At 44.3% G+C, this 13,030-nt stretch overlaps 1 protein-coding gene across 1 annotated transcript in view; it reads left to right on the plus strand.

Annotated features, from left to right (window-relative positions):
* The window catches only part of LOC124613630 (sodium channel protein Nach-like), a 170,122-nt gene that overhangs the window by 14,937 nt on the left and 142,155 nt on the right, over nt 1–13,030 (plus strand). Inside the window, exon 2 of the mRNA XM_047142344.1 lies at nt 7,530–7,733. Coding sequence (XP_046998300.1) covers nt 7,530–7,733 — 204 coding nt within the window. The remainder of the gene's footprint in view (nt 1–7,529; nt 7,734–13,030) is intronic.

The following is a 13,030-nucleotide window of genomic DNA, read 5'->3' on the forward strand; positions in this document are numbered from 1 at the left end:
CAAGGAGCTGTTCCTGGAAGACGACGGTTCGCGCTCTCTCATCGGCATTATCAGGATGTATCGAGATTCATTACACCATGCAACACTCTGCCACTGCGCCAGCGTCCAGTACCGAGGGTCACGTACCCACTTCAGTCGTAGTTCCCGATGGCGTGGTGTTAACATTGACACATGCATGGGTCGTCGCCTGCGGAGGTCCCTCATTAGGAGTGTTCGATGCGCTGTGGGTTTAGACACACTTGTACTCTGCCCGGCATTAAAGTCTGATGTTAGTTCCGCCGTAGTTCGCTGTCTGTCCTACTTTTCCAGTCTGCCCAGCCTACGAAGTCCGAAATGCGTAATGAGGGGTGGCCGCCCAACCCCAGGACATCTGGACGTGGTTTTATCATGGTTTCGCCACGTGTTGAAGACACTCGCCACAGCACTCCTAGTATATACGATAAGTTGTATAGTTTCCGGAATGCTCGTACCGAGATTTCAGGCCATCACAATCTGACCTCGATCAAACTCAGACACATCTCGTGCCTTCCCTGTTATAAGCACGGACAGTACGCTCGCGGGTACAACATCTGCCGTGCGTTGGTCTGATTAACAGTCATTGCTCGCCAGGTGACGCTGCTATCGCCTGGCGGGTGTATATCGATTGTAGCTTGATAGTCGCAATGTGCTGGCCGATCGGTGTGCAAAGATGTCATTGTAGTCTACTAGCATCAGTAATTTGATTAAGACTTTTCTGGGAATGTACGTTTGGCGCAAAGCATAGTATCGTAGTGAATCATGGATAGTGAAGACGCCAGAAAAGAAGATATTCGAAGCGTTTTAGATGTAGTACTATAGGAGGATGTTGAAAACGGACTTCCGTCGGTATCCATGGTGCAGACGGTCTGGCCAGCCTCTGTGCCCTGAGTGGAAGTAAGGAGAGGGTTATATAGTGGTCGATGACGTCATTCCCCTGTACGGGAGACCGAATGTGCTCCAGCTTTTCGAGCCTGTCAGCGTTCTCTGGTGGACTAATGCTTAGTTTCAGAGCATCAGGGTGTCTTTCTCTGCAGGGTTTGCAGCCTGAAACGCATTATTGTGTAGTATTTGAGTGTAGTTACTCCACACAGCCCCTTTAACAGTGTATCGTTACGCCTTATAATGAGTAATTGCGCTGAACCAGGGGTACGTAGCGGTCTCTCTCGCACGGTCTATGGCAATGTATTCCTTGCTTGTTTGTGTTCCGGCACCCCCGAGTGTCTATACTCGTTATGCAACCACTGTGTACCGTGCAGGCACGCTACTCCTAAATGTCGTTCCAGACAACTCATAACTTTTATTCTTCACCTTAATACTGTTCTGCTGTGCAACAACATCTTAAAAGCTGAAGTACGCAGAATTGATGTTCCACATATTTCACTTCTTAATTATCTGTGCTCTTCTAAGTACCAACGGAATATTCCATAAGTATTTCACTGTCATTAAGTGTTACTGCTATGGACAAAAAGCCACATCAATCCCATAAAGACTGTCCTAATCTGAAAAATTCTCCAATCTGTTATACCTGCAGTTATCTCCATCCCACATTCTTAAGTGCAAGGTCAAACCCTCTTCGAAGAACCCTGAACTTACTGCCGCCAATTAATATCCCATTCAGCTCAAACCACTCCCTACATCGCACTCCTACTGCAGAAGATGTAGTCGGACTTGTTACCATACTCATTGAAAACATCCACCCTTTCGAACATATCTACAACATACGAGGGTTGTCCAGAAAGTAAGTTCCGATCGATCGCGAAATGGAAACCAAAGGGAAAATCCGCTAAAGCTTTGCACATATGTGTTCGTCGGTGTCTCTAGTATGCCCGTCGATCGTGTCGCGTCGCTGTTTTCATTTATGAGTGAACAGTGAGCAGTTGAAGATGCATAGGGAACAGCGTCTCCCGCCAAGTTGAGGGCCTTGTAAAAGATTTCACCTGTGTCATGCAGCCCACATAACACAGCTGTCGAGCAGATCCTTCTTCATGCCAATTCTCGGCCGCACACTGCAGGGGCAATGAAGACGCTCCTGCAGCGTTTCCGATGAGACGTGTTTAGTCACCCACAATACAGTCCGTAATTGGCCCCCCTGAGTCTCATCTCTGGCCACAAGAATCGCTGGCTATGAAGACAACATTTTTACACAGACAACGAGCTGCAGGCCAGTACGGATAACTGGCCGAAAGTACGGGCGGCTGCTTTCCATGACGAGGATATTGGAAAGTTGGTACAACACTACGACAAAACTCGAAGTTGGAGCGACGACTACGTAGAGAAGTAGGTAGAACGTGCACATAACTGTTGCAAATAAAAAGTTTCTGGTTTTCACTGTGGTTTCCATTTCGCAACAGATCGGAACTTACTTAATGGACAAGCTTCGTATGTCAGATCTCCCTAGGTGCACAATGTGTATTTCACCTCCATGACGATGCCATCTACTCCCACGATAAAGCACACTTTTGTCTTCGACCTCAGCCTTAGTATCACCTACCCATTTCCCTGTCCTAATTTCTCAAGTCCAAATGGCACGGGGGTGACGGTATACGGCATCTGTCGCACCTCTACCGTCATGTACCACCATTGCCTCCATTCCAAGCTCTCCGTCTCCTTTGACAGTAATTTCAGTCGCTTTACCCTCCCAGACAAAGAACATATTTCTTAATTGTACCTCTCCTACCCATCCCAAACGAATCCTCCAACTCACAATTTCCTTGCTCAAATGGCAACCAAATCTGACACCTGCATCACAAGTATAAGTTTATTACCACATACACTCCCACATCCTTTTCTACATAATTTTTTCTCTAATACTTTCCACATTACAATCGCTTCCCCAGTTACCAGAAGACACCCGTTGTATCATCTTCATACTAAAAGTAATGTACATCATATCACTATTAGGGTCTATGTAGTAAAAACAGATCACATATTCTTAACTCCTTGTTGTTGTTGTGGTCTTCAATCAGAGACTAGTTTGATGCAGCTCTCCATGCTACTCTATCCTGCACAAGTTTCTTCATCTCCCAGTACCTACTGCAACCTACATCCTTCTGAATCTGCTTGGTGTATTCATCTCTTGGTCTCCCTCTACGATTTTTACCCTCCACGCTGCCCTCCAATACTAAATTGGTGATCCCTTGATGCCTCAGAACATGTCCTACCAACCAATCCCTTCTTCTAGTCAAGTTGTGCCACAAACTTCTCTTCTCCCCAATCCTATTCAACACCTCCTCATTAGTTATGTGATCTACCCACCCAATCTTCAGCATTCTTCTGTAGCACCACATTTCGAAAGCTTCTATTCTCTTCTTGTCTAAACTATTTATCGTCCATGTTTCACTTCCATACATGGCTACACTCCATACAAATACTTTCAGAAACGACTTCCTAACACTTAAATCTATACTCGATGTTAACAAATTTCTCTTCTTCAGAAACGCTTTCCTTCCCATGTGTTATTTTGCTCCCCAAATAGCAAAACTCCTTTACTACTTTAAGTGTCTCATTTTCCTAATCTAATACCCTCAACGTCACCCGACTTAATTCGACTGCTTTCCATTATCCTCGTTTTGCTTTTGTTGATGTTCAGCTTATATCCTCCATTCAAGACACTATCCATTCCGTTCAAGTGCTCTTCCAAGTCCTTTGGTGTCTCTGACAGAATTACAATGTCATCGGCGAACCTCAAAGTTTTTATTTCTTCTCCATGGATCTTAATACCTACTCCGAATTTTTCTTTTGTTTCCTTCATTGCTTGCTCGATATACAGATTGAATAACATCGGGGAGAGGCTACAACCCTGTCTCACTCCCTTCCCAACCGCTGCTTCCCTTTCATGCCCCTCAACTCTTGTAACTGCCACTTGGTTTCTATACAAATTGTAAATAGCATTTCGCTCTCTGTATTTTGCCTCTGCCGCCTTTAGAATTTTAAAGAGAGTATTCCAGTCAACATTGTCAAATGCTTTCTCTAAGTCTACAAATGCTAGAATCATAGGTTTGCCTTTCCTTAATCTAGCTTCTAAGATAAGGCGTAAGGTCAGTATTGCCTCACGTGTTCCAACATTTCTACGGAATCCAAACTGATCTTCCCCAAGATCGGCTTCTACTAGTTTTTCCAATCGTCTGTAAAGAATTCACATTAGTATTTTGCAGCTGTGACTTATTAAACTGATAGTTCGGTAATTTTCACATCTGTCAACATTGGAATTATTATATTCTTCTTGAAGTCTGAGGGTATTTCGCCTGTCTCATACATCTTGCTCACCAGATGGTAGAGTTTTGTCATGACTGGCTCTCCCAAGGCCGTCAGTAGTTCTAATGGAATGTTGTCTACTCCCGGGGTCTTGTTTGGACTCAGGTCTTTCAGTGCTCTGTCAAGCTCTTCACTCAGTATCATATCTCCCATTTCCTCTTCATCTACATCCTCTTCCATTTCCATAATATTGTCCTCAAGTACATCACCCTTGCATAGACCCTCTATATACTCCTTCCACCTTTCTGCTTTCCCTTCTTTGCTTAGAACTGGGTTTCCATCTGAGTTCTTGATATTCATACAACTGGTTCTCTTCTCTCCAAAGGTCTCTTTAATTTTCCTGTAGGCAGTATCTATCTTACCCCTAGTGAGATAAGCCTCTAATCCTTACATTCATCCTCTAGCCATCCCTGCTTAGCCATTTTGCACTTCCTGTCGATCTCATTTTTGAGATGTTTGTATTCCTTTTTGCCTGCTTTATTTACTGCATTTTTATATTTTCTCTGTTCATCAATTAAATTCAATATTTCTTCTGTTACCCAAGGATTTCTACTAGCCCTCGTCTTTTTACCTACTTGATCCTCTGCTGCCTTCACTACTTCTTCCCTCAAAGCTACCCGTTCTTCTTCTACTGTATTTCTTTCCCCCATTGCTGCCATTTGTTCCCTTACGCTCTCCCTGAAACTCTGTAAAAGCTCTGGTTTAGTCAGTTTACCCAGGTTCCATCTTTTTAAATTCCCACCTTTTTGCAGTTTCTTCAGTTTTAATCTACAGTTCATAACCAATAGATTGTGGTCAGAGTCCACATCTGCCCCTGAAAATGTCTTACAATTTAATACCTGGTTCCTAAATCTCTGTCTTACCATTATATTATCTATCTGAAATCTGTCAGTATCTCCAGGTTTCTCCCATGTATACAACCTTCTTTTATGATTCTTGAACCAAGTGTTAGCTATGATTAAGTTGTGCTCTGTGCAAAATTCTACCAGGCGGCTTCCTCTTTCATTTCTTAGCCCCAATCCATATACACCTACTACGTTTCCTTCTCTCCCTTTTCCTACTACCGAATTCCAGTCCCCCATGACTATTAAATTTTCGTCTCCCGTCACTACCTGAATAATTTCTTTTATTTCATCATACATTTCATCAATTTCTTCGTCATCTGCAGAGCCATGGCATATAAACTTGTACTACTGTAGTAGGCATGGGCTTCGTGTCTATCTTGGCCACAATAATGCGTTCACTATGCTGTTTGTAGTAGCTTACCCGCATTCCTATTTTTTATTCATGATTAAACCTACTCCTGCATTACCCCTATTTTACGTTGTATTTATAACCCTGTATTCGCCTGACCAAAAGTCTTGTTCCTCCTGCCACCGAACTTCACTAATTCCCACTATATCTAACTTTAACCTATCCATTTCCCTTTTTAAATTTTCTAGCCTACCTGCCCGAATAAGGGATCTGACATTCCACGCTGCGATCCGTAGAACGCCAGTTTTCTTTCTCCTGATAACGACGTCCTCTTGAGTAGTCCCCGCACGGAGATCCGAATGGGGGACTATTTTACCTTCGGAATATTTTACCCAAGAGGACGCCATCATCATTAACCATACAGTAAAGCTGCATGCCCTCGGGAAAAATTACGGCTGTAGTTTCCCCATGCTTTCAACCGTTCGCAGTACCAGCACAGCAAGGCCGTTTTGGTTAGTGTTGCAAGAGCAGATCAGTCAATCATCCAGACTGTTGCCCCTGCAACTACTGAAAAGGCTGCTGCCCCTCTTCAGGAACCACGCGTTTGTCTGGCCTCTCAACAGATACCCCTCCGTTGTGGTTGCACCTACGGTACGGCTATCTGTATCGCTGAGGCACGCAAGCTTCCCCATCAACGGCAAGGTCCATGGTTCGTGGGGGGGCTTAACTCCTTAAGTTATATTATATAGTCTATAGATTGAAGTGACAAACGTTATACCTCCTAATATCGTGTCGGACTTCCTTTTCACCGGCATAGTGCAATAACTCGACGTGTCATGTACTCAACAAGTCATAGGAAGTCCGCTGTAGAAATAATGAGCCACGCTACCTCTACAGTAGTCCAGAATTGCGAAAGTGTTGCAGGATTTTGTGCACTAACCGACTTCTCGATTATGTGCCATAAATTTTCGATAGGATTCATGATGGGCGATATGGGTGGCCAAATTGTCCAGAATGTTTTCAAATCAATTGCAAACAACTGAGACCTGGTGCCATGACATATTGTGATCTACAAAAATTCCATAGCTGTTCGGAAACCTGAAGTAAATGAATGACTGCAAATGGTCTCCAGGTAACCGAACATAACCGTTTCCAGTCAATGTTCGGTTCAGTTGGACCACAGGATGCAGTCCATTCCATGTAAACACATCCCACACCGCTAAGGAGACCCACCAGCTTGCACAGTGCATTGTTGATAACATGGGCCCTTGGCTTCATGGGTTCTTCGCCAGACCCAGACTCTGCCATAAGCTTTTAGCAACTGAAATCGTGACTCATGTGAACAGGCCACGGTTTCCCAATCGCCTAAAGTATTACCAATATGGCCATGAGCCCAAGAGAGGCGCTAAAGGCGATATCGTGCTGTTAGAAATGGCACTCGCGTCGGTCGTCTACTGCCATAGTCCATTAATGGCAAATTTCCTCGCAAAGGCCTGACAGAAAGGTTCGTTGTAAGTCCCAGAGTGATTTCTGCCGTTATTTCAAATAGTGTTGCTTGTCTGTTAGCACTGAAAACTCTACGCGAACTCCGCTGCTCTGTGCCGTTAAGGGAAGGGCTACAGTATTGTTCGTGGTGAGTGATAATGCCTGAAATGTGATATTCTTGGCACGCCTTTGACGCTGTGGATCCCGGAATATCGAATTCTCTAACGATTTCCGAATGGCCTGTCCATGTGTCTAACTCCAACTACGATTCCGTGTTGAAAGTCTGTTAATTCCCATCGCGCGGCCATAATGATGTCGGAAACCTTTTAAAATGTATCACCTGAGTGTAACTGACAGCTCCGCCAATGCTCTGTCCATTTATACCTTGTGTACGTGATATTACCGTCATCTGTAAATGTGCACATTGCCATCCGGTGACTTTTGTCACCTTAGTGTACAAGACACACTGTAAAACTTAGTTAAATAAAATCTTTTTGCGATGTCAGTGATAAGCAATGGTATCTGTAATGTTCACCTGAACAACCACGACGCGAGGTGAGGTGGCGGCTCGGTTGCAGGTTGTGCTGGCTGGTGGCGATGGCGGTGTCCGCCGGCTGCGCCGTGGTGTTCGTCAGCCAGGCGTGGCGCCAGTACAGGGAGAGCCCCATCAGGACCACCGTAAGGACCACCAACTTCCCGCTCTCCGAGATACCTTTCCCTGCCGTCACCGTCTGTCCCACCACCAAAGTGCGCCGCACTGTCGGGGAGAAGCTGCTTGCAAGGTCAGGATAAACTGAGCACAAAACACTTTATGTTGAATTCTGTAACACATGCGAGGCAATCGAATAAAAAGCACATGCTTCGTGACGATGTTCGTAGGATCAAGTGGAGAAGAAAGGTTTACACAGAGTGCAACGTCACAGGGGTGGCATGCTTTTGCAATGGCGGGGAAGATTGTTTGCTTCGTGAAACCGCACTGAAAGAATTTAATCAATCACATTACGTTCATATCGAGGCCACCACTGGGATGAATGAGAACATTGTCCGTGAAACATACATTTATTGAGATGCTCACCAGACAAATTTTACCAAAAAATCACGTCACTGTAGCAAAGACGCTCCTAAACTGAAAACACGGTGTGCTGAACAGCTTAAAGGTGATTTTTACTTAATATACTATGTGGTTTAATAAAAACACACCAACACGACCATTCAGAAGGATCGTGTCGGTGTATTCTGCAAATGTGTACTCAACTATGTTGTTCTAACAGACACCTGAATGGAACTCGAACCAGGTCAGAGAGGTAGGACAGACATCAAATGACATCAGCTGGTTCGACGTAACCACCCCCGGTTATGACTACCCTGCTGCTTACCTACCTACCAAAAACGTTTTCAAACGGCTGTACCTAACGTTACCGGTCATGGGTTGGTATTCAAAATATTATGTACTCACTCCCCTCTACAAATCCTAGAAGTCTGTAACGGAAATTTCCGCGCACCCTGTACAACTGAAGTACCTGCGATAACTTTCTAATTCAGCATACGAATACCACACTGCGTACTTACTTAATGATCGTTCTTCTTTATCAATGATGAACTTACATTTTCGATCGTAAACTCGTACCAGAAACAGGGCATGGAGGTCAGTGGCATCTCTCGTTTTCTACCTTGGCTGGCCTTGCTCAGGGGCTGTGAAGCTTATCTTCACTATGCTACCATTACAAACATGAAAATGACCGCCGTCCTTATCCCACATCCTACAGTTAAAGTTTTAGAGGTCACCGACTCGACGTACACCATGACAGAATGCAATCTACAATGCTGCAAACATGCCTTCTTACATTCACTTATTATGTGATGCGTCACTAGGCTGAAGTAACTTTGCGCACTCGAACTTCACGGCATCATTCTCTGTAAGCTAACAATATAAAAGTGTCTATAATAAATTTTCATACTTAGAATATTTTCAGTACAAATTGGACATACAAAATGCGAATTTGGCAATACTGGGAACACGATAATTATGTTCATTCAGAACACATCGGAAGCTAAATTCGGATTTAACAGGTGACGTTATGCGAAATAGTGCGGATAAAATCTTGTAACTACGTGGTACTTATAGCTGAAGGCAACCTACCTAGAAGAGAACAAGGATAGACCAAGAATAAGAGGGATAGAGTTGGTGTTAACTTGATGAAACTGGGTAACAATTCTGAAAATGAACTGGAAAGCATGGAAAAGTGTGGCTCGTGGTAAGGGTAAACAGTGAACATTTTAGAGCAAAATATATATTTAAATTTATAGTTCACCGTCCGAGTATGGCAAGAGCTGTTGGCAAGCGGGGTCTATTAATCCTTGTGGGGCCAGTAGAGGAGCTACTTGATTGAGAAGTAGCGGCTCCAGTCACGAAAACTGACAACGGCCGGGAGAGCGGTGAGCTGACCACATGCCCTCCACATCCGCATCCAGTGACGCCCGTGTCTGAGGATGACACGATGGCCAGTCGGTACCGTTGGACCCGTTCGGATGGAGTTTAGTTAGGAATATATTTAAATTTTGAGTAACAGAGGAGTATGTCTGCTCATTACTGTGTTAATGTTGAGTAACTGCACTGTTTGGTACAAGATCTGCTGTTATTACCATAACACGTGTATGAAGTCATATACCACTTCACACAGATTAAAATTAGCTAATAATGACACAGATGTCTCTGGCTGTAAACGAATCCTCCACTTTAGGTATTTTGCTCCATATTCTATCTCCAAGAAATAGGTACTGTTGTTACGTCATCCTCAATGAAGATTCTTGCCGTACGAGTGATTTCGGTGTTACAAAAACTGCCACTCTTTGATGTCCAGTTTCTACGAAAAATAATCACTGGTCGAAATTTTGATACATATATTTTTGCAAATGAAGTCCGAGTTCTCGAATTTTTAAACAATCTTTATAAATATATGGCCTAAAACAAATATTTTTTAATGGGTAGCCTACGACAAGCGCCCACGAGAAGTGCTACCTCTTCAATACGTTTCACCATTTCTAAGCATCTACTAGCCACAATTATTATCCGTTTTACTACAAGCTCGTTATACTGTGTGCATCATAATTATAGACGTAAATGCGTTCAATTGGAAGTACACGAAGCAAAAAGGTCTCAGTAAACGTGGGTTCTAAAACGCTGGTCTTAAGAGCTATGAGTGCTTCTTCGATACTGTAAAACAAATCTCTTCCACTGCAAGCTCATTGGTTTCCATATTTTGGGAGGAGGCAGTATGGACCAAAACAAGAAAAACTATACAGTAAACCTGGGCTACCAAATGCTCATTTTAAGAGCTATGAGCATTTGTTCAGTAGAACTCTTCAGGTATGTCTTTTGGACACCGTGTTTACTGACGCTCTTTTGCTTCTACACTGGCGATAAAAAAAACGCAGCACCAAGAAGGAGTTATGCAACGTGAACGAAAGTTGGTAGGCGTGTTCCTACAGCTGAAAGATGATGTCTATTGAAATTTGGTCGTGAGTTACCTTTCAGAGTGAACGTGGTGAGTTGACGTTAGTCAACAATACCTTTAAGGCGACACAGAGGTCATTATTAACATTTCGCTGAGTTTGAACGAATTCGTGTAATAGAGCTACGAGAAGCTGGATGTTCCATCAGAGATAATGCAGAAATAATTGGCAGGAATGTAGCCACTATTCATGACTGCTGGCAGCGGTGGTCACTGGAATACACGGCAGCAAGACACCGGGCTCCGAACGGCCGCGTGGCAGTAACGAGGAGGAAGATCATCGGGTTCGGCGTATGGTTCTGACGTCTCGTACTGAATCTGCAGCAGACGGTCGGAGTGGCCGTGCGATTCTAGGCGCTACAGTCTGGAGCCGCGAGACCGCTACGGTCGAAGGGTCGAATCCTGCCTCGGGCATGGATGTGTGTGATGCCCCTAGGTTAGTTAGGTTTAAGTAGTTCTAAGTTCTAGGGGACTTAGAAGTTGAGTCCCATAGTGCTCAGAGCCATTTGAACCAATTTTGAATCTACAGCAGCAATCTAAGCACCAGCTGGCAGCACAGTGACACACCGAACTGTTGCAAATCGGTTACTTCAAGGACAGCTCCAACCCAGATACCCTGTAGCTGCATTACACTGGCTCCAAACCACCGCCGTTTACGGCTTGAGTGGTGTCAAGCGAGAGCTCATTGGAGTGCAGGGTGAGGATCTGTTGTGTTTTCCGATAAAAGCTGGTTCTACCTCAATGCTAGTGCAAGCCGCTTTTTGGTTAGAAGGAAGCCTGTTGAGGGCTTGCAACCAACCTGTCTATGTGCTAAAAGGCTACAGTTTTGGGTTGAGTTTGGTTGATTTGGGGGGAGGGAACTAGACAGTGAGGTCATCGGTCCCATCGGATTAGCCGGCCGCGGTGGTCTAGCGGTACTAGGTGCGCAGTCCGGAACCGCGCGGCTGCTACGGTCGCAGGTTCGAATCCTGCCTCGGGCATGGATGTGTGTGATGTCCTTAGGTTAGTTAGGTTTAAGTAGTTCTAATTTCTAGGGGACTGATGACCAGTTGAGTCCCGTAGTGCTCAGAGCCATTTGAACCATTTGAAACATCGGATTACGGAAGGATGGGGAAGGATGTCGGCCGTGTCCTTTCAAAAGAACCATCCTGGCGTTTTCCTGAAGCGATTTAGAGAAAGCACGGAAAACCTAAATCAGGATGGCGGGATGCGGGTTTGAACCGTCGTGATCCCGCACTCGAGTCCAGTGTGCAAACCATGCGCCACCTCGCTCGGTGATATACACACTGGACCTTCACCTACAGTTATGATCTGCCGTACGATTTCGTGTGATAGCAGGAGCACTCTCATGTTTACCCCACGCACCCTGACTGCAAGTTTATACGCCAGTCTGATTATTTGTACCGCCACTCATGAGCAGCATACCAGGGTGTGTTTTTCAACAGAACAACGCCCATCGACATAGTGCTGTCGTAATGCAACATACTCTACAGAGTGTCGACATGTTGCCTTGGCCTGCTCAATCACCGTATGCGTCTCTAATTGAGTACGTATGGGATATCATCGGACGACAACTCCAGCATCACCCACAAACAACATTATCCGTCCCTGTATTGACCGACCAAGGGCAAGAGGTATGGAAGTTAATGAAACAAACTGACGTCCGGCACCTATGCAATGTAACCGCTCTTTAGAGAGTGGTTATACAGAAACGAGTATTGGATTAAATTATGTAATACAAAATGACCTAGACCCAAAAAACGGTACTAGCATTTAAAAGCAATAGTTAAAATTTTACAAAGAGTAGATATTCGAAATAGTGCAACGCAAAGTAGTACATAGGGAATCCAAAGGAGACATAACAGAGCTGCGTTTTGATTTGAATGTAATATATAAACCAATGCACAGCATTTTTAGGTCTCTTGAGATTTTGTTTTCAGCGGTGGGGAGTGTGTTCGCCTTTCTTCCTTGGTAGTCAGAATTTTGGAGTTAGAAGCCTAATTAAATTGCATTCTTAGAATTGGATTATACATTGGAGTGATGGAGAATAGATTATTTTGGGATAAATTCAGAGACGGGGACAATTAGAGGTAAATGGAAATGTCGTGTGGCTAGGGCCTCCCGTCGGGTAGACCGTTCGCCTGGTGCAGGTCTTTCGATTTGACGCCACTTCGGCGACCTGCGCGTCGATGGGGATGAAATGATGATGATTAGGACAACACAACACCCAGACCCTGGGCGGAGAAAATTTCCGAGGTGATTGGGTGTACGAACATTGATATTCAAGTGAATGGTGATTTTACGTGTTAAACGAAACGCTACGATCGTATACTTATGATTTTGAAGAGATTTATTGAGAATGCAGAAACTTTTACGTTGAATTAGGACTTTATCCGCTGTATGCGAATTATTAAAGATATTGGGACCGAAAATATTTGGACCTTATCACACTAGTATCTTTGCCGGTCATTGTCATGGTGATTCCGCTAATAAACGAGAAGTGAAAACCAGTGCCCGTTAAAAGACTTAACTTGTTCTGAACAGACAGTGAAAGGATTCGAAACCAT

This window comes from Schistocerca americana, chromosome 4 (assembly GCF_021461395.2).
Source record: "Schistocerca americana isolate TAMUIC-IGC-003095 chromosome 4, iqSchAmer2.1, whole genome shotgun sequence".
NCBI lineage: Eukaryota > Metazoa > Arthropoda > Insecta > Orthoptera > Acrididae > Schistocerca > Schistocerca americana.